Genomic DNA, 22023 nt, shown 5'->3' with positions numbered 1-22023 from the left:
TGCCCGGTGGGACCCAGCTGGTTTGGGCAAAGATCCAGTACTGGGCATCTGCCCACTTCCTGCCTTCTGCTATCAGTCTGGCCCAGTCAGCAGAGGAAGATCCCCACTGACCTCAGCTCTGCTATTCTCTGGTGACAGGGCAAGAGAGGTGTCATGCTGTATTTTCCGGCACTGAGAATTCTGCTAAAGCAGATACCTGACATGCCTCAGGTGGAAGGTTGGCAGATCCCTGCCAAGGGTTCCCAGTAGCCCATTGCTGCTCAGGAGCCTGTTACAAATGTCTTCTGATTTAGAGCAAAGCTAAATGATCTTCCAAACTGGCACCCAGGAAAATATAGTTCTTGTTCAAACAGATTTTGTTGCAGCAGTAACATGTGTTTCAGATCTGTGCTGGATTAATCCAAGTTTAGGCTGGCTGGCATAGGACATCCCAAAGCCTACAGCAGTTTAACTCAGGCCAGCTTTATTTTTAAAGGTTCAGTGAAAAGTAACAATTTCTATGCATAGACAAGGCTTTATATCAAGGTTTAATTCCCTTCCTCTCCACTTCTTACCCATGCTGGGCAGTGCCTGGCATTTCTGACAGCCTCAGGCCTGAAAGATGAAGCCACTGTTCAGCTGGCTGAGCCATCTCAGCTTACTGGGAACCAGCGAGGGGAGAAAGAGCTCTGTGGCATGGAGGCTGGGAGCTGGAGAAGAAAACTGTGTGACCGATTAGATCAGGAGCCATGAGAAGTACTAGTGTCAAGGGAGAAAGCAGGTCTTGTAAGGAAGAGGCAAAGAGAATGTGTCCAAGGGAAAAGATAAGAGATGACAGTCAAGACAGTGGCACAGGGCAATAGCAGCAGGATGAGGGTAACAGCAGCAGGATGATAAGCGGCTGCAATGGAATTCAACAGGAAACCAAGGAAGAGGAACAAAACCAAGCACAGGATGAAGTAGGAGTGGGAAGAAGAGACATGAGCCTGTAAGCTGCTTGTCCACTTCAGATATGAAAGGGCAGCCTCATCCTCTTTGTGTCCTAACTCCTTCCAGTTTCTTAGCCTGTGGCTGAAGTTTGCCTCCTACCCTGGAAGAAAACCTGACCAGTAATTGTGTAATTTGCTCAGGGCATTCTTTCTAAAAAACTTTCAAGTTTTGAAAGTTCAACACCAAGTAGTCTGGCATTGCACTCAAGAACATCTTAGAAAAAAATTCAAGAGTATATTATTAGTTATCCTTGGACATTATTACACTTTGCATTCACTGTCACTGCTACCCTTGCTGCTCATTCTAAAATGAAACACTGAATACAATCATACAGGACTGATGTCTAAAGCACAATTATTCCAAAATAAAATTCTGATCAGAACACAGAACTGAGAGTTGTATCTTGTACTCTATGACACACTGAAGCAGACCAGTGTTACTTTTTAAGAATACAAGGGAGAATTTTGTCTCTCCAGGAGTTCATTTCATATTTAGAGCTTGAATTTCAGCAAGTTGATTTGTTGCATTATAAACAGACACTAGTTTTAGGCACATAAAGGCCACAAAGTTAAAGAAAAAATGAAAGAAATTGAGTAAGAGGAACCCTAGCCATCCACACAGATGTTATTCAAATTCCTCAAACATAACTTTTCCATTATTACTGCAGTCTTCCGCACTACAAAAACAAAGAGAAACAGACATATACCTATTATCTACAGACCTGAAATTTCAAGACACTAGATCAGTAATCCAACAGCAAAACACTACAAACTACACTCTGCTGCAGCACCAAAGGCAGCATTAAGACAGTTCTTAAAACACAAGAAGAGAAGTTAAACAATTCAAGAGTTAAACAGCCTAAGCCTGAAAACTGGAGAGCATTCCTGGGTCCACAGACACCAAGTACTAGGCTGTTCCCGATAGATCTAGAATCCTTTAGAAGTAAAATCTAGCTTTAGCAACTCATTGAACTAAGAGGCAATGCAATAAAACTTGGATCTGCATGAACTCCACATCTCATGGAGACTCTGTTCTCTTGTTGAGCAATGCCTACTGAAGATTAAGGCCACATTCTTGATACAAAGCCTAATGTTATGTGCAGTAAGACAAAACTAACACATGACTAGCACAGCATGGTACCAGGCAACAAATGGAGCTCATGGCAAGAAAAATATTTTCATCAAATTAATCACTTTCTATGGAGATGACCCCTGCCACAGAGAACAATGATAATAAAACAAGAAAATACATTTCTCATAAAGCAGACATACAGTGTCAACCTTAATGCTCTTTCAGGTCTATTATGGGAAAAAGAGCATTCACAGCTACATTGAGAGTGGCAGACCACAGGGCTGATAAATGCTCTTTAAGGCCTGTTCTCACAACTCCCAGAGCCAAGAACCTTAAAAACAAACAGATGCCTCACAGAGGCTTCACCAGCCCCAAAAGCCTCCCTGGATGAGCCAGATTCCAAGATGCTCCCCAGCTGTAGTCTGTCACACTGAGGAGCATGAAAGGAATTTATGCCTTACTATCCTCCCCAAAAACTCTAACAATAGGGAGGTAAAAGGGAACATCAGATCAATTTTCATGTTATCGGACTTTGTGTCACATTAAAAGGGCCCATTTGCTTCAGTCCCAATAAGGTATTTCTATTTTAGGGCACTCAGCCACACAGGCTACACTAGAACAACCAGCTACAAACCAGTGGAGTAGCTATTTTTCATATGTGTGTGTGTGTGTATATATATATATATATATATATATATATATATATATATATATATATATGAGTCTGCATATAATTGCCGCTCTGTCCCACAAAATTCCTTTACTGTACTGTTATTGTTTGGCTTCTACTTGTTTCCCAAGTGAAATGAGTAGGCATTTCTCCCTGTCTCCTTCTACAGAGAGAAAATAAGACTAAGCTGATTTATTATTAAGTGCTCAGATGTAAAAGCTGTCTGAAACATAACACTGCTACGAAAGCTGCACTCTTCCTTTCCATGAGAGCCTAGAAAACAGAATATTTCAATGGGAAAGTTTTCCTCCAAACTTCCAGGACAGACAATCCCAGCAGCCTTGACAAAAAGTCTACAACACAACCCTCAGAGGCCCTCTCTAATTCCTAAAACCCTCCCAGATTTCAGAAAGAAGAGATCGCAAGGTGTGTACTTAAGCCTCAGTCAAGCCATGACGAGTCCTGGCTATAGTTTTACTCCAATTCACTACTATGCTTACCTCCACTGTGAACCCTGAAGGACAGAAAAGTGATACATGAGTGAAAACTAGTCCTGAAATACAGGCTTTCCCCACCCCAGAACCCCACAGAAGTTAAAGGTAACCACAATTCATTCACATGTATTGTATATATCACATGTATTGTATATAATGTAACTCCTTGTTTAAGGAGTTACATTAGCAGTTTACAAGTATAGAGAATTGAATGATGCAGAATACACGCAGATGTGAGGGGAGGGCATCAAAATTGCCAAACAGCAGAGTGATTAATAGGATCACTGCAGAAGTCTACATGCACGAATAAAACTATAAAATCTATGAAATGCCTGACAATGACAGATAATTAACTCTTCTCTGCATTCCTTTCCTAAGGGGTAATACTGCAAGTATCACAGTAGACAGCATTCCGTCAGCCCTCCTGAAGTGCAGACACACAACTAATATGTCTCATGTGCTCCACTTGGTAAAATACAGATTCAGCTACTCAATCCTTCAGTGTGTATTCACTGACTAAATAGAGCAGGAGGGGATAAACAATATGAATTAGTTCAAACTTCAGAATTTAAACTATGGGGCATATTTTAAAGCACAGTATGTAAAAAACATACATATGTAAGCAACAAAGTAACAGAATTTAGATACTGAAGACTGGAAGGGAGCTATTGAAGGTTATATTCTCCAACCTTCCTGCTTAAAAGCAGGGTCACCACTAAAAACATGCTCAAGACATTGTCCAGTTGGGATTTCAGTGATCCCAAGATGAAGGCCACATAGCCTATGGGCAAAGAATAAAAAATAAGTTACATATGGCACATTGTGTTGTGGTCACTCATGTGCTCAGTCTTTAGTTTTTATGGACTGCTCTGTAGCAACATAAATAATACTGGAGGCTAGCGCTGAACAACTCCTCAGCTTGATTTCTTCCAAGTGACTCAAATCTGGTCTTTAAATATTTCTATGATTACTGAATGATCTTAGAACAAGACTTTTTTGTATCCATTGTGGAGAGGGGGAAATGTTTTAAAACAATCCTACTTCCCAAACACTGCTCTAATTTAGCCATTAAGTGCAAGTGGTCCTGTTTCCCAGGCAATAGTTTGGATATCTTGGCTTCAGCCCACCTTTAAGTAGCTTCCTGAATTGGACTCAATTAGTATAAAACATACACGCAAAAAAAAGAGGTATCAATAACCCCTAAAGAAGAAACTTGCAAAAACACCTTCTATTTTGCATTTTGTCTCTGAGTCAAATGTGTCTGAAAGGCAACCTGATAGAGCTTCAGGTGGAAGCAGATGTTATACTCAACCCTGTAAACTGCACCAAGAGCCAGAAGTGTCTAGTGCATCCATATGAACCTTCCTACCAGCAGATGCTCCTCATCAGCACCCTCGGAACCCTTTTCATCTATGCCAACCACTATAACATGAATCTCACTCAAAAAATACATCTCTCATCACTTTCTAAATCAGCTACGTGCTGCAGTGTTGCACCTTCCCAGGGAACATCCCATCTCTGCTGCTCACCGTCACAGCACCTAGCACACTTGCCCCAATAAACCACCTTCAGCAAGAGAACACCAAGCTATTAACAGGCAAATCTGGTGTAAGACCAACATCAGCTCTCCACCACTGACAGACTTGACTTATCTGTCTGCAAAATCAAACTTTTATGTGAGGCTGGCTAGCCATTTCTTAGTTAAAACCATATACTTTCTGAAAGCATTCCCAAAAGGGAGCCAAGTGGAATTGCTTTGCACAGCTATTGCCCACAGTGAACCAAGACACAAGTCAGAAGCTTTTATTCACATAGATACAAGTCTCATAAAGCTACTGCATTATACTGAGCCAGAGAAAAATTCAAATCTAGACTGCTGCTGGATGATTTCTGCTGAATCGGAGACCTGCATTTATTAGAGAAGAATGTTTTGGCAAGATGATCTTTCTTTGTTTGATAGTATATACCAAAGATGGGGGCACATGCTACATGACACACTCGTTACTGCTTGTGACCTGTTGGGGACAGTCACACTCATCCAACAATAGCCAATTCCTATTTCAGAGGCCAAATGCTCTCTCCAAATGACATCATAGAAAATCACTAAATAATTATATACTGATTGCTTGAAAATGCATTTTTCATTTCCTTCCTAGTATCACATTGGTGAGAAGTTTCACCCACAGCTTCCAAGAACTAGAGGGCTGAGTGGACTACAGATACATCATGCAGCAGCCAATTTGGACATCACAACCAAATTTCTCCCTCAAAACACACACAGCCTTGCGCAGCAAGATGCGAGAAAATCCCTTCTGGTTTAGAATTACCCATTCATACAACAGAACAAGCTCCAAACAAACACCATTCTTCATCATCGGAAAATACAGTCAATTCTGGCCTTGGAAAATCAGATATAGCAAATTCTCTGTGCACGGGAAGCAATGAATCTTGTTTGATTTGGGCAGGCTGGATCCCAGTTATGGTATTAGGTCAGTATACTTCTCTGCCTTAGAGCCAGAGCTGAACTACAAGCCCAGCTCTGTGCAGCACTGACACTGAACATGCAGAAGGACTTCCTAATGAACTCACCAAATACTGTCTCACTGTCTACAGCACAGCACTCTGCACCATGCTGGGAGCTTGCCAAGCCCCACACTGCACACTGGCAACAACTGAGGGGTGAAAAAAAATCATTTAAGGAGACCAAGGACTGCAGCATGCTGCAGAGTCTGGGCTATCCAGCACGACTCAGCACCCCACCAGACATATCACTTGTTTCAGCGAGAGCTGTATAGGGCCTCGCATGGCACAGCTGCTTTCCAAACACGGACACAGGACTGCAGAGAATTCATATCCATTCCCACACTGAGCTTCAACTACGCTGGGACCGAACAGCCCAAATTAGCCCCATATCCCTGCTTGCTCAGAGTCCCAGCGGCAAACCTGTCTGTGGGCAAGACACACTACACCTTTTAGAAGATTCCTCAGGTAAGTCCCCACTCCAGAGTGAGGTGAGCCTGACATCCACTGCCTGGTGCATATTTCAGCCAGAAAACAGCAGAGAAGAGAGGAGGGGGAGCAAAGTAGGAGGTGGAAGGAAGGAAGATGAGCTGGAGAATGGGGAAATGAAGAAAAAAAGTCACAGTTTACAGCTATTATACCTAAAACTCTGGTCCTTCCCCGAAATGGAGGGTCTTCCATTCATTTGGATGGCAAAGTTGATTTATGTCATTTCCCTCTGCTGAGGTTTTGTAGGCGATATTTCAAACCCACACTATATTCCTCTGTTGCTGGGTTACCAAATCTGAACAAACAATTCTCTGCAGTCTGCCAAAAGCAGAGAAAGCAAGCAAATGAATGCCTGGAGTATGCATCACCCTCTGGAAGCCATCTTACAGCCCAAAGCTGCTACAGATTACTCACAAGCTTACATACCATAGAGTGAAAGAGGAAATGGTGAACTTATTAAGTCTGAGGGCAGTGCATAGACTTGAGAACTGCTGCTCCCACCCTCCTGCTTCCTCCTAGTAAAATCAGACAATTTTCCAAATAATTAGAATTCTCCTGCAGACTAGAAGAAAGTCTGGTCAAAGGGATATTTTGAGTATTAAGTCAAATATTGGGTATTAATACCCCTGAAACTAGCAAGCATGTTTCATAGATTTTGAAAGGATGAATCAAGATTTGAAATGAGGAAACCGCAACAGCCCATGTGATGAAACACCAGCGACTCTAGGTTTAAGACTTTCAGTTTCCAGGCAGGACATCTGCCACATCAGCGGTTGCACAAAACTTCCGCTTCAGGGGTGTGGGAACACATGGATATCCCCCACTGTGAAGCCCTCTGAGTTCACTCCAGTCCTCAGCAATATCGCTTGGAATCTTCCCCTGCAGCACCCGTGCAGAGAAGCCACAAGCGTGTAGCATTTGGTCTAGTGTTTTGTATGCAAAGACGGTCTGCCCCTGTTCTCTGAACATCCAGGCAGCTTCCCATCCCACCTTCAAGCCCCAGCTCCCAGGTACCCTCATGGACTGCACATTGAAGGATGCCAAACGCAAGGCTCTAAGGAACAATTAATTTGTGTAAATACAAGAAATGCTACAAGAGAGACTATATCCCAGGAGAGACCTCAACCAAAGCCACCAGCCTGAACAACACTGCCACTGCAGTATTCCCAGGACTGCTAATTCCCAGCAGCCAGGCCAGACAGATCCCGCTTGCTGTGCAGCTGCTCTCTGTGGTGTTAAGGCAGCAGCTTCGTTGCCAAGCTCAGCAGAAAGACTAGCTGAAGCTGCTCTTCTCATTTCTTGTTTGCTGCTGCTTTAACACACTCTAGGTGAGGTGGTACCTGCACAGCCACGCACAATACGCCTGCGACACAAACTGACCTAATTTAAGAACAAAACTAAAATAAAGAAAAATAACAAAGAAAATTTGGCACAGTTCCACAGCATAGTTTTACTATATCCCCTCCACTGGACAGCAAACACTCCATGCTGCCACACCTCCAGGGAAAAAATAGGTAGCAAATTGCACTACGGCTGACAAACATCAAAACCTCGGGTTAAACTTAATGAAGAAACTTAGAAACAAATTATCTAACGTCTACTAGTGGTCAGGGACAGACCTCATTTTGGGCCAAGGCACAGACAAGCATCGCAAACCAAAAGTAAAACATAATTTTTCCCCAAGACCCAGCTCTCAGCTGAGACTACAGCAATTTAGGGAAAACTACTTCTGCAGAAACGTGGGGGTTTTTAAAATAAGTTTTAAAAGTTCCTTACTATTCATCCAAATACTTATGGTTGTTCTAATACATAAGGTATATTAATTTTATCAGAAAAAGACCAAGAAGAACATTCAGCAATTACATAAAATAATCTGAAATCATAATTTCAAGAATATTATTTATTATTTTTAAGAAAGGCAGTTCAAGGAACAACAGCAAAGAAAATAAATTTAGTAACATGAAACATTACAGGTTAGTATTTCCAGTACATCAGGAAGAACTGGAACATTTAACTTTTCACATTTTGGTTTCTTCCTAAATAAGGATATGTGAGAAAAGTAGCTTTTCCAAAACATGGTACTAAGTGTCTATACCACTGCAAACATCAGATTAATATCAGGGGTGCCTCTATTCTTCATATAAAGCAACTACGATTTATCAAAATATAAGAGGCTTAATTTACACAGGAATATTTTGCTTACCCCACCACAGCTTTCAGCCTGATTTGACAGTAGAGACAGCAATTGCGTTCTAACATTTCAAGCGTGGCAGGTGCTGAAGTCCAAGTAACAATCACCACTAAGTCCCCAAGACAGATTCACCAAAGCATAACCATTTTCACCTAACATGCACAAATTTGCTATCAGTTTCCTAAATCCAATTTGCAGTTGTACGTTTCCTACTCCAAATTTACATCTGTATAACCAGAATTAAATTTCACCTAAGCTGGCCTATTTAAGTAAACATTTATTTTATTAAATCCTTTGATTTTAACTGCGCTGCAAATTTAGAGGCAATCTCAAAAATATTAACATCCTTTCCTTTCAGCAGGAATCAATACATCACCTGAATATTTAATAGGAAGAGGCTGCAGATGTGTACCTGAGGCTAAGAGGTACTGAAACTGAACATCATTATTTACCATAATTAAATACAAAGACTTGGTCAATCCAGCATTGATTCATGTGCACAGAGGGTCTAATCCCAGTCTGTCATGAGTTTGTTAGGTGCCTTTAGCCTAGCTGTTTCTTCCCTCTTTGCCTTTATGTTCTTACACACAAAATGAGAACAGCAGTACAAACTGACAAAAGGCACTGGATAAATCCAGTGGGGAAAATCACTGCTACTTCAGCAAGCAGTTTACAATGTCTATCTACAAGGTACACAGCACTACATGAGGTAGACAGGAAAGGCAGTGATTTCTCCTTCATTTCTGAAGAAGCACAGGTAAACATTCATTAATAAAATGTAACATAACGAATGTTAATGTTAAACCAGCCTGGATGAAATATAATGTACCAAATTAACCAGTACGTATGTAAGTCAATTAAGTAAAACTTCTGTCAGCGATCACAGATCTTCTACACCCCACCTCAATATAAATTCAAACAGCAGAAATATTACAGCCTGGGACAGACACATCACCTCAGCTGCATCATACACCCCACTTGGGCTTCATGGGAAATGAATGAGTGTTTCTTTTAAAGTCTGCTTGCAAGATTACCCAGGAATTGCCAACAGAGAAGTCATAAAATGGCATTAAAGTCAATACATGATTTTTAAAGGCAAAAAACAGAAACAAGGGCCACTGTTACCATACAAAGAAATTAAGAGCCCTGTGGAGATCTTGTAACCTTGTTCCCTCCTTAAAAACCACAAACCATCTATGTTACACTGTGACACACTAACATATGCTTTTCCACTTTAAGGATAGACATAGTCCACTTAGGAATTTTTGCATTGTTTCAGAAATGATTAATCATAATGCCCATGTTTTCCAAGGGTTTAAACACAATTCTACAATCACCAATACAAGAAAACCTCTTAATCAGAAAGGAGCAGCCAGTTTCATAACTGAGCTGGTTATGAATCTGACATCTCAAAGCAACCCTGAAGTACTGAGCAAAGCTGATAACCTCTTTTTCAAGCAAACCTTCCATGCTACATTCCCCCACAAATCATCAGGAAAGCAATAACTGAATCCTCAGACAATCACTTTGTGAGCTGGAGTGCACAAAGGTGTGATCATATGTATCATCCACGTAAGAAGCGTCTCTGCCCAGGCATGTAGTCAGCCCCGTCATTTATATAATTGGCAATATCACAAAGGCTTGCAGGGTGACTTACCAGCTGAAACAAAGCCTACAGAAAAAAACTTAAGATACTTCATCTCCTAGAGGGAGTGAAAAATGAATAAAATTATATGTTCACAACACAATGTAGTATTTTACTACAAGAAAACCAATATCTTATTTCTCTGAACTAGGGAAAACATTTAACATAATCTTTACTACAGTTTGAAATTAATTCCTTTTTACAAAAGCAAATAACAGTAAGTCTTCCTGGGAAGACAGTTTGTATTTCAGTTTTGTTCTGTCAAATAAAATGACAGAAGAAATGCAGCAGAAAGTACCTCAAAAGATATATGAGATCAAGTCAGCATACATACAAGTAAAAGAACAAACTTAGAGAAAACCTGACCCCTGTTAAAAAGGGGTTGGTGTGGAGGTTCAGCACAGCAAGGACAGAGCAGCTCCCCATTTTCAGCAGGACAACTTGGATTGCAAATACTGAGAGTACACCGACACCTTTACCAAACGGGATACCGCTCTGACAATGCCATTCACATTTACCAAAGGGATACAACAGTGGAGGTTAAGGCTCTGAATTTCTGACACATTGGAGACTGGGTGGCAGGGAGGAGAATCTGGCCAGAAAGATCTGATAACTACAGCAGAAAAGCCTGTACTTTCAACAAACTGTATTATAAAGTTCCTACGCACTGAACACGTTTACCTATGGTATGAATAGGACCATTATACAGGAGTTATAATATTAAACTAATTAAAGCATATCCAAATCTACAATACCCAGCAGGACAGAAAACCACCGCATGCTTGCCCCACACCCTGCCTAACATGGCCTTGTGCCGCTTAGCTCACTCAACACAGATGAACAAAGTAAGCTCTATAGAGACTAAAAGGGCTATACATTAAAAGGCTGCATGAAGTCACGGTTAAGAAGCAAGAGATAGAAAGCAATACTGTTCTAGTTTCACATCAATCTCCGACATTCCCCAAGAACAACTTCAGTAACCCAAGGTGGAGTCTCTTTAGGTTGGAGCGTGACACGTAGTAAGTCTCATATGCAGCATTCCTCTAACTGAGTGTGGGAAAAACAAGAAGTTGCATAAAACAGCAACAATGATAAATTCCTTCTCCAAGCATATGCTTCATACATCTGCTAAAGGTTTACAAGATCTACAGCAAACCAGATTCCTGCACAGCATCACAAGAAAGCTAGAGGAGCAATTCTCTTTCCCTGAGTAGGCTATCAGAGTACTCAAGCTGTTCCCAGAATTGTCTGCTTCCCAGGTTTTGACTTAATTAGAGCAGGATATGAACACACAAAGCAAATCCTTCAAAATGTTAAAAGCCAAAAAGAGTGAATCATTGCTGATTCTGCCATTTTTTTTTTCCTTTTTAAATGCTTTTACAAGCTTCTCAATTGTAACAGCCCTAAATGAATAAAAATACAGTACCATCAAGCTCTTTTCCATCTGCAAGTCAAAACATGTAATGCCCAAACACACATAGCACAGCCCAGTGACTAAAGCACTACCTGTGATGGAGGCATCTTGGCTCCCACTGATGTGTCAGGCACTGCCCTGCTGAATGAGGTTGGGCCAGTCCCATAATGTCTCCATGCTATGTCTCGCATTCCACCTACCAACTAGGTTTACTGACTTTTCTCTCCCTTGAGCTCAATTCTACAACTGGCTCTGCCCTTGACTTCCAAGTTTCTGCTCCTGTATGCTGCTGTAACTGTGCTGGTCTCAAGTGGCTTTAGGAACAGCAGCATATCCGTTCAACTTGCATATTTAGTTAACAAGTTTATAGCCATGTAATTCAAAGTAATTAATCTCTTTGCTTATACTTGTTTAATGCAATAAAAGCAAAACAAAGCTTCATTTACAAGAGCAAAAGATATATAGTAAGCAGGAAGGGAAGGCATTCACCAATTCAGCTGATTTTATACCAGTCTGTTACAAGCATTTATTTTTCCTTTGAAATACTGTATTCTGATTTTATTTTAAATCCATCTCCAACTGAATAAACAAAAGCTAAGTCCCACTGGATACAATTTCTACGGGTCAAATCCACCTATATTCACCTCTTAGGCTGTATCTCAAGGCAAGGCCTTGAGGTTTGCCTGCATGCCAAATCACTGAACCAAACAAAGCTATACGCAGACAAGTTCCCATGGGCCATGCTCTACAGTGGGCTGACAGGATCAGCTCATAAGGAGCGCAAACCACCACTATGCATTCTCTGACTGCTCCCCCGACAGCACTTTTCCCACATTCCACACCTAGAGGAGATCTTGCATGAGAAGAACTCATTGTACAAATTGCCTAATACAGCGTTTCTACTGACAAACTTTACTCTCCTGTACAGATTAGGTCCGGAATTTCCCTTAAAATAGAAAGTAATAAAAAATACGCTAAGGGCAGGACCTGCACCAAAGCTATATGAACTAAAGTTTGCTGTACTATTTTCGTGGTGGTCCCCATTGAGTAAGTGATTAACACCAACGTACGATTTCTCCTTCCACACAAAAGCAGGCATATGACAGCATCGTCACCGCACCTTGGTCCCGGCCCTCGCCCCCCGCCGCCTGCTTGGGTTTTGCTCGGGGGCGCGGTGGCGGCAGCCCCAACCCCAGGGAGGGGCAACCCGACCCGGCTTCTCTCCCTACGCAGCCCTGGGGCGGCCCACCCACCGGATCCCGTGGCGGAATGGAACGGGACGGAAAGATAAAGAAAAGCGTCTACTCGCTTCCCTCCCTTTTCACCGGAGCGGAGGTTGGAGCAGAAAGGCCTTTTTTTCCCATCCCTTCCCTCTTCTGGGCCGGCCTGCTGCCCGGCACCTCGGAGCTGTCATTTTGGGGAGGGGGCAACCGCCCTGCCAGAGCCCGACGGTCGCCCCACAGTACCCCGGGAACCCTCACCCTGCCGTCCACCGACTCCAAAGCGGCCCCGTTCCCACCGCTCAGCGCTGCCTTCGCCCTTCCACCCGCCACGGCCGCGCTAAGGACCAGGCCGCCCACCTGCCGCCGCTCCGCCTCACCTCCTTCAATTGCTCCATCTCGGTGCGGATGGTCTCGTACTCCAGCTCCAGCTCCTCATACTGCTGCTTCAACTGCTGCTTCTCTTCCAGGACTGCCAGCCCGTACTCCGCCGCCTGGATCTTCTCTCGGGTGGTCTCGCCCAGCTCCTGGAAGAGACGCTTGACCTCGCTCCGCAGCCACTCGGGCTCCGACTCCATCACCAGCCGGGCGTACTCCTCCTCCTCCATGGCCAGCGACATGTCGGCGGAGGGACCGCCGGCTGCCGAGGCGGATGGGCGAAGGGGTGAACGCACAGGCCGTTTACCACTCCTAACAGCGGCACGGCTCGCAGGCGGCCACGGCAGGGCCCGCTCGGGCCGCCATCGACGGGCCAGGCGCGCGCCGCACCCGCCGCAGATCCTCCCTGGATCCCGCCCGCCGCCGCTGCACTCGCCGCAAGCGCCGAACGCAGTGAAATCATTCAAAAGGCACGGCCGGGCCGGTGCCCCACGGGACGCTGGGAGTGGGAGTCCTCAATACTCGCCGCGCCGCGCTCCGGGGGGCTTGCCGAACTACAACTCCCGGCAAGCACCGCGACAAGCGAGGGTGGTGGCGGGTGAGGAGGAGAGCGACCTCTGCCAGGCGGCGCGGGGTAGCGCGACGGCGAGAACGTAGGGCCGGCGGTGCCTGGGGACGGCCTGGCCGGACAGCGAACGCACCCCGGGCCCCCCCAGTGACCCCGGATACAAATTCGGGCGCAGGCCCCGGGATCACGGGCACGTACCCCGTGCACACAACCCGTGTACACGCCCTGGAGGCCCAGACCACGCTCAGGAGGGCTTTCGTGGCAGGTTTGAGAAAGCGTCGGGATCAACTAGGTATGAAAGATGAGGGCCGAGCACCACAGTGTGTGTGGGGAAAGACGTTCCGGTGCAGCGGGCGGTGCCACAGCAGCACGGAGAGGACAGAGAGTCCCAGAAGACTGGCACCAGCCCCACACCAGCCAGCCCCACATGAGAGCTTCCAGCATCCCACTGTTCCCGGCGTTGTGCATCTAGGGGTGGAATATCTGCTACAAGGCGTTCTCTACTCACCGACCGGGACCAAACCATGTCCTCGAGTCATCCTGAGGATAACCACGGCCACGGGACAAGGTGTTCCTCTATGGCTGAGCTACCTGATGAAAGGAGGGATAGGTTGCATCAAGAGCCAGTGCCGTGACCAGCCACGGAACAGTGACACTTGGGCAGCTGAAAAGGATTTGCCATCCTGTGAGGAAAATGGCATCAGTCTTTGCCCCAGGTTACACCCATTGGGAACATTTGGTGGCAATAGCACAGGGACTGGGACACTCATTGGGGCACCACGAGTAGAACTAATTTCTAAAGCATAGTGATGACTGAACAGAGACAAACCTCTACTAGTTAGACCATTGCAATTCCTAAGCAGCCCCATAAAGTTGGGGTGTGTCCCTGTGGGGTGGGGAGATGCCTCACTGCCATGGTCAGGAGCACTACAGCTTCATCATCCCTTCATACAGCAAGTGCTGCTTGGATTTTCTTCCACTGTCAAAAACAATTGGTAATGAACTGGTGAGCAAATAGCAAGCATAATAAAAACAATAATGTGTTTGAACACTCCACAATGTCTCAAATATAAAGCAACGTATTTACTCACAGCTGCAGGGTTTTTTCAAGCTACTTTGAACTTCTGCCTGTGCGCTTATTCCTTTAATAAGCTGTGTCATGGCTGAATGCTGCATGTTAGTCATAAAGCTGTCTTGGTCAATTTTTCTTCAGGGTCCTGACACTGTCTGGAGCTCCTTGTGCTTCAAGTGCAGGTATGCATTTGTCTGTGAGCACCGATGTGACACTCAGTCACCCAGACCTTAGAAGCAGTAAATCCATGTCCGCAACCTAAAGTGTGCATGTGAAATTCCTTTAGTTTTTTACTTTCAGAATTCTCAGTAGAAGGCATCTACCATCATGAAGATCTGTACCATCATGACTGTCACAGAATGTTTTTAGGGGTTTAAATATTCTGATTCTTTGATAAAGACAAGTGGGAAAATAACAGCATTACCCCTCCTCCACACACTGGTTTTCAGTATCAGGACTTCTTCATGGCCTTTTATGTTTTTCTTCTGTCTGCCCAAGCAGGTAGTATCACTAGTCCCACCCATCACAACTGATTCATCATTAAGATATTTTTAATAATAAATACTGGCTTGTTTTCTTTCACCTCATACTTTCAGAGCCTTCATTCCAGGTTTTCTCTGTGCTCAAGCACATTAGCTACCCTTCAGTGCTCCTCCCTGTCCTAAACTGAAACCTGCATGTAATGACTTGCTCTCAGGACACAGAGCTTCAGTCCACATCCTGAATATTTCTGGGATTACAAGTTAATTGTGAGATCTAAATGCTTTGAGGGGTTAATAGAGATGAGCTGATGAACTCAGCACAAGAGACTTCACTGGGTAATTTGTTTTCTAGGTCATATCTAGAACTATTGCTTTTTTCTAGGTTTCAAACTTTCTTATTTTATAAACTGCCCAAGATGCAAAGGCAGCAACTATAAATACTGCAATAGCTAATTTGAAAGCATTCCTGCCCATTTTCAGAAAACTGCAGTAACTTGTCAAAGTTAAGGTTCCCATCTTCCTTCAAGGTAGTGATGCAGGATGGTAAAAGCTTGTATAATGAGTGGAGGAGTACAGCCTGGCTAGTGCCCACCACCTGCTCCTGAACACAGCCAGAGACCATTGCCCATTTCCCCAGGTCACTGTCCCCAAACTCCATCAATGCAAAGACTTAGCTGCCACCACACTGATTCAAGGTGTCATGGCCAAGTGTACTTTGGTGATATAGACTTACACGACAGCTGGAGATTGTTGCTCTTCTTTTTCCTGTTGAGATTTTAAAGCTATCCACTGAGAACAAAGTGGTAGAATTATACAAGAACCATCTTGAATGCTAAAATAAATTTGGGTAGTGTTTCTTCTTGTGGAAATTAACCTGCAGAAAAAATTTTCCCTAGTGTAAAAGTCATAGCAAAGGCAAAGCCCTGCAATGCTAATTTTATTTAACCTCAGTCCAAATCCCAGAGCAGGTAGGCACTCTAATCCAATGCTGGAAAACATTCAGGTATCTGAATGTGTAAACCAATCTAACCTGTGCTTAAAATTGGGGTCACTGCAGACAGGAAACTCCTTCCAGATGTCTTTCTTTTCATACATTACTTTGGATAAATTCAAGTGTACCACAATTAGGGTGGTACAGCACATCATAATTTCAATCTCTTTTTTTATCCACTGCATTTGTGTACAGCTTAGCTATAGCAAACACCAGAACAATAAAGTCTTTAAGTTGGCCCTGAAACAGCCATAAGAAACCCTAGCAAGCTATTCCAAATTTCTCATCTTATTTTCTACAGGAAAAACCCCAACTTTAGGCATAAGACTTTGGGACTGCTTAGATCTTCGGTAAAAGTATGGTAATGACCCCAGGTGAAAACGAACTTAAAATCCTCTAGACTGTTCAGTATATGTAGCCTATGTAAGACTAAAAAAAACACCATTATTTTTCAAAGTATTAAAACTCATTCTGGAGAGAAAAAAAGGAACTGCATGATCACCTTGAAAATACTCAAAGGGGGTTTTAGGAGAAGGAAAGTTTTTTCCTTCTCTTTTACACAACAAGAAAATTCCAGAGAAATAATCTGCCAGCACCAAGACACTTAATGAAGATTGGTGTAATGACTTGAATGCTCTTTCCCTGTTTGTCACAGCTATGAGGATTAACAATTAACATGCTCTTGTTCAGTGCAGTATGTATTTCTCTTTGGTTGAGATCTTTATACACAGACAGTCAAAAGAAATTTTTTAAAACCCCAAAACACAGAACCCCCAAAATAAAAATCCACCCTGCCAAAAGAAAAGTGGCATGAAGGAAACCAGATCCCAGTACTGAAAGGGAGCTGGTATCTCCATCCTCAGGCTATTATCACAGGGACTCTGATTGTTGACTTAAGGTGACCTCTGTCATCTACAACAAAATTTCCAAGCAAAGAGCTAAATCAGCTGATGAATTAGCACAAATTCTCAGATCACTCTGGCTGGCGGGAGAGGGAGAAATAAGAGAGGAAAAAGAGAGGGATATCTTCAGATTTGAGCTTTACTCTAGTATTCAAGTTCATCTGTGTTGCCCTCAAAATTACAGTTGCTAGAGCTGCTACTGCCTTCGGTTTTGCTCACTGCCAGTTGAAATGCTGCTCTTCCCATCACAGACAGCCGTTGCTCTTGCCAACAGCATGAGAAAGGAAAAGAAACTTCCAGGTGGCAAACTGTCACCTCCAGTGGCAAGAGCCCTTGGTCCAAGGCTTCCATGGCAGAACTGCTGTCCTCCATCCATCCCTCTGCCATTCCACATGATGCTGCCTTTAGGTCTGGGGAAAAATACCTTGAAAACATCAGACACAACCCACTTCCACAAGCACAGATGCACAGGAACTGCAGTCCCAGTACAGACCATTGGGAGTGGGTAGCAAAAGTGAAGCTAACTAAAGCTATAGTCAGAGAAACATTCCAAGAGAGCTGTATGAACCATGGACGTGGGTCTGAGCTGGTGGAAGGTGATGTGGTGTATGGCGCTGAGTGATTCTAGCTGCTAGGTAAAATAAGCATACTACTAGTTCAGACACATGGGCTGAACAGAAAAACACCCTAAACAATACTAAACAATACAAAACAAAACCACCAGGAAAAGGGCTAAACTGAGGTAAATAGTAATGCCAAAGGATTAATAGGATCCACTGGGATTCCTGGCCCTTCTTTCTCTGGTATGTGTGATGATTGTCTGGTAAGTTGCTGTGGTCTTGAACATAGAGTTTAAGAGCTTCTTATTTTACCTTCAGGAAAGCACAAGAGCAATTAGGGGTCAAGCTGGCTGTAATAATTTGTTGGATGCTTTTAGCGTGTTTATCCCCATTTCTATACTGGAAGGAGAAATAGGAAAAGTGTCTATTTAGTCACTATTGGAGAGAAATTATCTCTTGTCCAATTTTGAGACAATTACTAAAATTCAAAGCATGTTTACAGAAGGAAATATCTGGAACAAGTAATTTTGCAGCATGACTGAAACAGTTTCTGCATCCTTTCCCAGTCACTCAGTTCTGGGATCATGGTGCAGGCAGCTCTTGTGAACAACAAGCATCAGCCCTGCACCTCTTAGAGAGATTTCAAGAGGAGAAGAAATAATGAAATAAAGAAGGCAATAAAGAGACGTGTTATTAACCAAAGATGGATGTGCTTCCAAAATTCAGGCCAGAATTTACTAAGTTCAGATTATTTGTAGGAAACAAATGACAGAGAGATGGCTCTCTCTCCTTATCTAAATATGTTTGTTCCAAACAGGAAGTACCTTAGAAAGAACAATTTAGGTTTCTCTGCCATAAATTGTGGATGCAAACACACTTTCCACTGTGCTGAACTGCTGTGGAAAGCATGGAAGGGAAGGTGGTAATTCATTTTTGCAGGCCAGTAATAAGGTAGGCATTGCTGAAGAATGTGATGGAGAAATTGCCTAAAACAGAAAAATTTAACAAGCAGGTCTGGAGAAACTGGCATCAGATGAAAAGCTTAACAACCTGCTGGCAGAGATGCACATGGTGTCTCTCCCATATGAGGAGTAGTGGAGGGGTCACCTACATCCTTCCATGTGCTCTAAAAACCATATCAGGTTATTTGACCAGAGCATGCAAAAGGAGGGAGGATTAGCTCCTCTCCATTTGCTTTAGCTCCTTCTCTCTAAAATGGGGCTCCAAATATCCCATCCCTCCACAGGACTTAAAAAAGATCCTGTGAAACCTGTGCTGTGTGCAATAACCAGAAGGATTTGGTATTTTTTAACTGTTATCATGGATGCAGGAAGTAAGACTTGAGTTTCCCACCAGGAGTGAAAAGAAGGTAATTTATTAACCACTTCATCATGATTGCTCTTTGCTACCTGGCTTGGTTGAGCTGAAGGAAGTCCTGAAAAAACATTTATTCCAAGAAAGGTTACCAAAGCTGACAGTCATTGTCTCCATTGTAACTTCCACTGCGACATTGAGAGAGGGATCTGAAATGTATATGCAGTCCTGGGATCAGGAGGTTTTTAATGGCTAATGCCTTTTCTGCAGATTTACAAATCTCATCTGACATATGTATACTCCACGTGGATCTTATTTCCCAGTAATTGGAGTGTAACTGATAGGCTGCTGTGCTTCTTGAAAAGTGTGTGCCTTGATTGGAAAGTATTGGGGTCTTCAATGCCTTTAAGGGGGAATAGAAAACTTGTATCTAGACAGAGATATCACCGTTGGGGGTTGTTAATTAGGTATTAACAACTTAGGTGGGTGTCACAGACATCTTTTGTGACAAATCCTTTCTTTAGGATTTTTCCCTCTTCTGGAAGGCTGAGGCCCCAGAAAGAGAATGTAAACAATGGTTATCTGCTGCTGTGGAATGCAACAGGTGCATCTGTGATTGGCCCATGTTCCATGTTTACAATTAAGGGCCAATCAGAGACTGAGCTCTCCCTGGGAGAATCAGAGAGAGCTCCTTTGTTGATTCATTCTTTTTCTATTCTTAGCTTAGAGGCTTCTGAGACTTTTCTCTCTATTCCTTTTAGTATAGTCTTAATGTATTATATATCATAAAATAATAAATCCAGCCTTCTGATCATGGAGTCAAGATTCTCGTCTATCTCTCTTCACTCCTGCAACCCTTGCAAGTCCAGCAGCAGGTGGGAAAGCATTTTCTGGGGATTAGTGACCATCTGGGAGAAACCAATGGCCTAAGAAACCCTGATCATTATAGGGTTTTAGATCATTATAGGCCTGTATAGGCCTTGTTCTTACTCAAGGTCATCAGTAGGGCTATAAGGTATGGCTGAATCAGAATTTAAATATCCGTTCAAAGGCACCTTCTGACCCCTGAGAAGTTTGTCCCTGCTTTGCAGCCAGCTGCAAATAAACTGGTATTAGTGAGAAGGTTTTGAAAGCATCCAGAGACCCTGTTTGAATGAGGGATAAAAGGATCACAGATCAGGTAAGCTTTAATCTCTTCAGTTTATAATATCCATCAATTAATTTATTTTACAATAAAGGCTTTACCCTGGAGCTCATTAGAAGCAGTTTTGATGGTGTCAGTCCCCAAAGATGATAGTACCTTGGTGTCTCAGATTTCTGCCTGGCATATCCACTAGCAAGAAATGTTTCTCAAAAGAGGTGGGAATTGCAGGATAACCCACCCAAACAGGGAGATTTTATTGCTTTGGTATGAAATTTAGAAGTTTAAATTTTCAGCAGTTTTATACACATGCTTTGTATTCATACATATAGGTATGTGCACACAGAAAGAGATAAAGAGGGAAACAATGTCATGACAATGAGGCCCACAGTGCTCTAATCATTCTGGACCAAATGGTTGGGTTATTTCACTATGTCATGTCTCTCTGGCTCCCCGAGACAGGGGATGGAGCATGGCTTTGGGTTTTTAAGCAGGCCTGACAATTGCAAACATCTTCCTGGCTTTTTGCCTTTATCTTGAAATCGGGAGCTGAGGTGAGAAACGCCTTGGGCTCATCCCCGGCTCTTCGGTGCTGGGGGTGGCTGAGGATTGGACCCGGGAATATGGGAATCGGCAGCAAGCCACAGCGAGCGCTTGGAAGCTCAGGCCCGGGGCTGGAGGGGCCGAGGGCAAGGACTGGGGGTCCGGGGCAGCCCCACCTCCCCGCCGGGCTTGTCCCACGCTCGCCCGGTGACCGGTGACGTAAGAGGAGCACGAATGGCATTGGCGAGCGGGCCGTGGCATAGCCAATGGAAGCGTGAGGCGGGAGGGGCAGAGGCGCCGGCGATCTACCGGGCACCAGGTGACGTCAGGTGCAGTCCGGTCACCATTGGCAGCTCGCTCGGCAGCGGCCCGGCAGGGACCCTGCTGGCTCCAGGCAGCTGAGCAGAGATGGTCCCCGAGCAGCCTGTGGTGAACACCTTGGGGAAGCAGCTGTCCTGCAGCAGCACATGAAGGTCCACACCTGCAGAGATCCACCTGCAGCGTTTGGAGGAGTCCAATGGCGTAAATGGTGGGTATGCCTGAGAGAGACTGTGACGCTATGGAGACACTGTGCTGGAGCAGCTTCCTGGCAGAACTTGTGACCCTGAGGGCAATCCGCACTGGAGCAGCCCGTTCCTGAAGGAGTGACCCCATAGAAAGGACCCATGCTGGAGCAGTTGTGAAGAACTGCAGCCCACAGAAAGGACCCATGATGGAGACATTTGTAGAACACTGTCTCCTGTAAGTGGGACTTCACACTGGAGCAGGGTGAGGAGGAAGGACCAATGGACAATGCAAAATGAACTGATGACAATCACATCCTGCTGTGGGGTGTGTTGCTCAGAGTCTCCCAGAGCCTCTGCATGGCTCTTTCATAGCTCTCAGGCATAGTGGAAGGGTGACAATCCCTCATCTTTCCAGCTTTTACAGCGACAGGAAGGAAGCATGGGGGCAGGAGTCAGAAGTGGAAGAGATCCTGATCTAAAGGGTGAGGTCAGCCCTGGAAATGGAGCAGCTCAGTGTGCTCAAAATGTGTCAGGGATGTCAGGGGTGTTACTTAGTTCCTCCCTTCCCTTGTCTCGCCAGTGAAGAGCTCACATCTCTCCACCTATCCCTGATTTGTGGCCTGCACCATCACACATCTCACTCAGGAACCCCACAGTGGTCTGGCCTTGGGTTGTGACTGCCCTGTCAGGAATAGACACTGGCCATGGGGAGATGTGGAAGGGGCTGTCAGAGGACTGGCTTCTCCTGACATGCCAGATGGAGACAAACCACAGTCCAGGAAAAGGAAGAGCATCTGCCTGCAATAGGGAGTATCTGTAGTGCACAGAGGAGTTTCCTGAGAAGAGCTCCTGAGGGGAGAAGAAGGGTGAGAGACACAGGAAC

At 44.2% G+C, this 22023-nt stretch overlaps 1 protein-coding gene across 2 annotated transcripts in view; it reads right to left on the bottom strand.

The window, feature by feature from the left end:
• The window catches only part of BICD2 (BICD cargo adaptor 2), a 50245-nt gene extending 36770 nt beyond the window's left edge, over positions 1 to 13475 (bottom strand). For both annotated transcript variants that reach the window (XM_064723807.1, XM_064723808.1), the window contains exon 1: positions 13064 to 13475. In XM_064723807.1, coding sequence (XP_064579877.1) covers positions 13064 to 13303 — 240 coding nt within the window. In that variant the 5' untranslated portion in view covers positions 13304 to 13475. The remainder of the gene's footprint in view (positions 1 to 13063) is intronic.
• Positions 13476 to 22023: the final 8548 nt, after the last annotated feature.

The sequence above is a fragment of the Zonotrichia leucophrys genome, chromosome 12, assembly GCF_028769735.1.
Source record: "Zonotrichia leucophrys gambelii isolate GWCS_2022_RI chromosome 12, RI_Zleu_2.0, whole genome shotgun sequence".
Lineage (NCBI taxonomy): Eukaryota > Metazoa > Chordata > Aves > Passeriformes > Passerellidae > Zonotrichia > Zonotrichia leucophrys.
The sequence above is the reverse complement of the archived record's forward strand: the minus strand, read 5'-3'. Positions and strand labels throughout refer to the sequence as shown.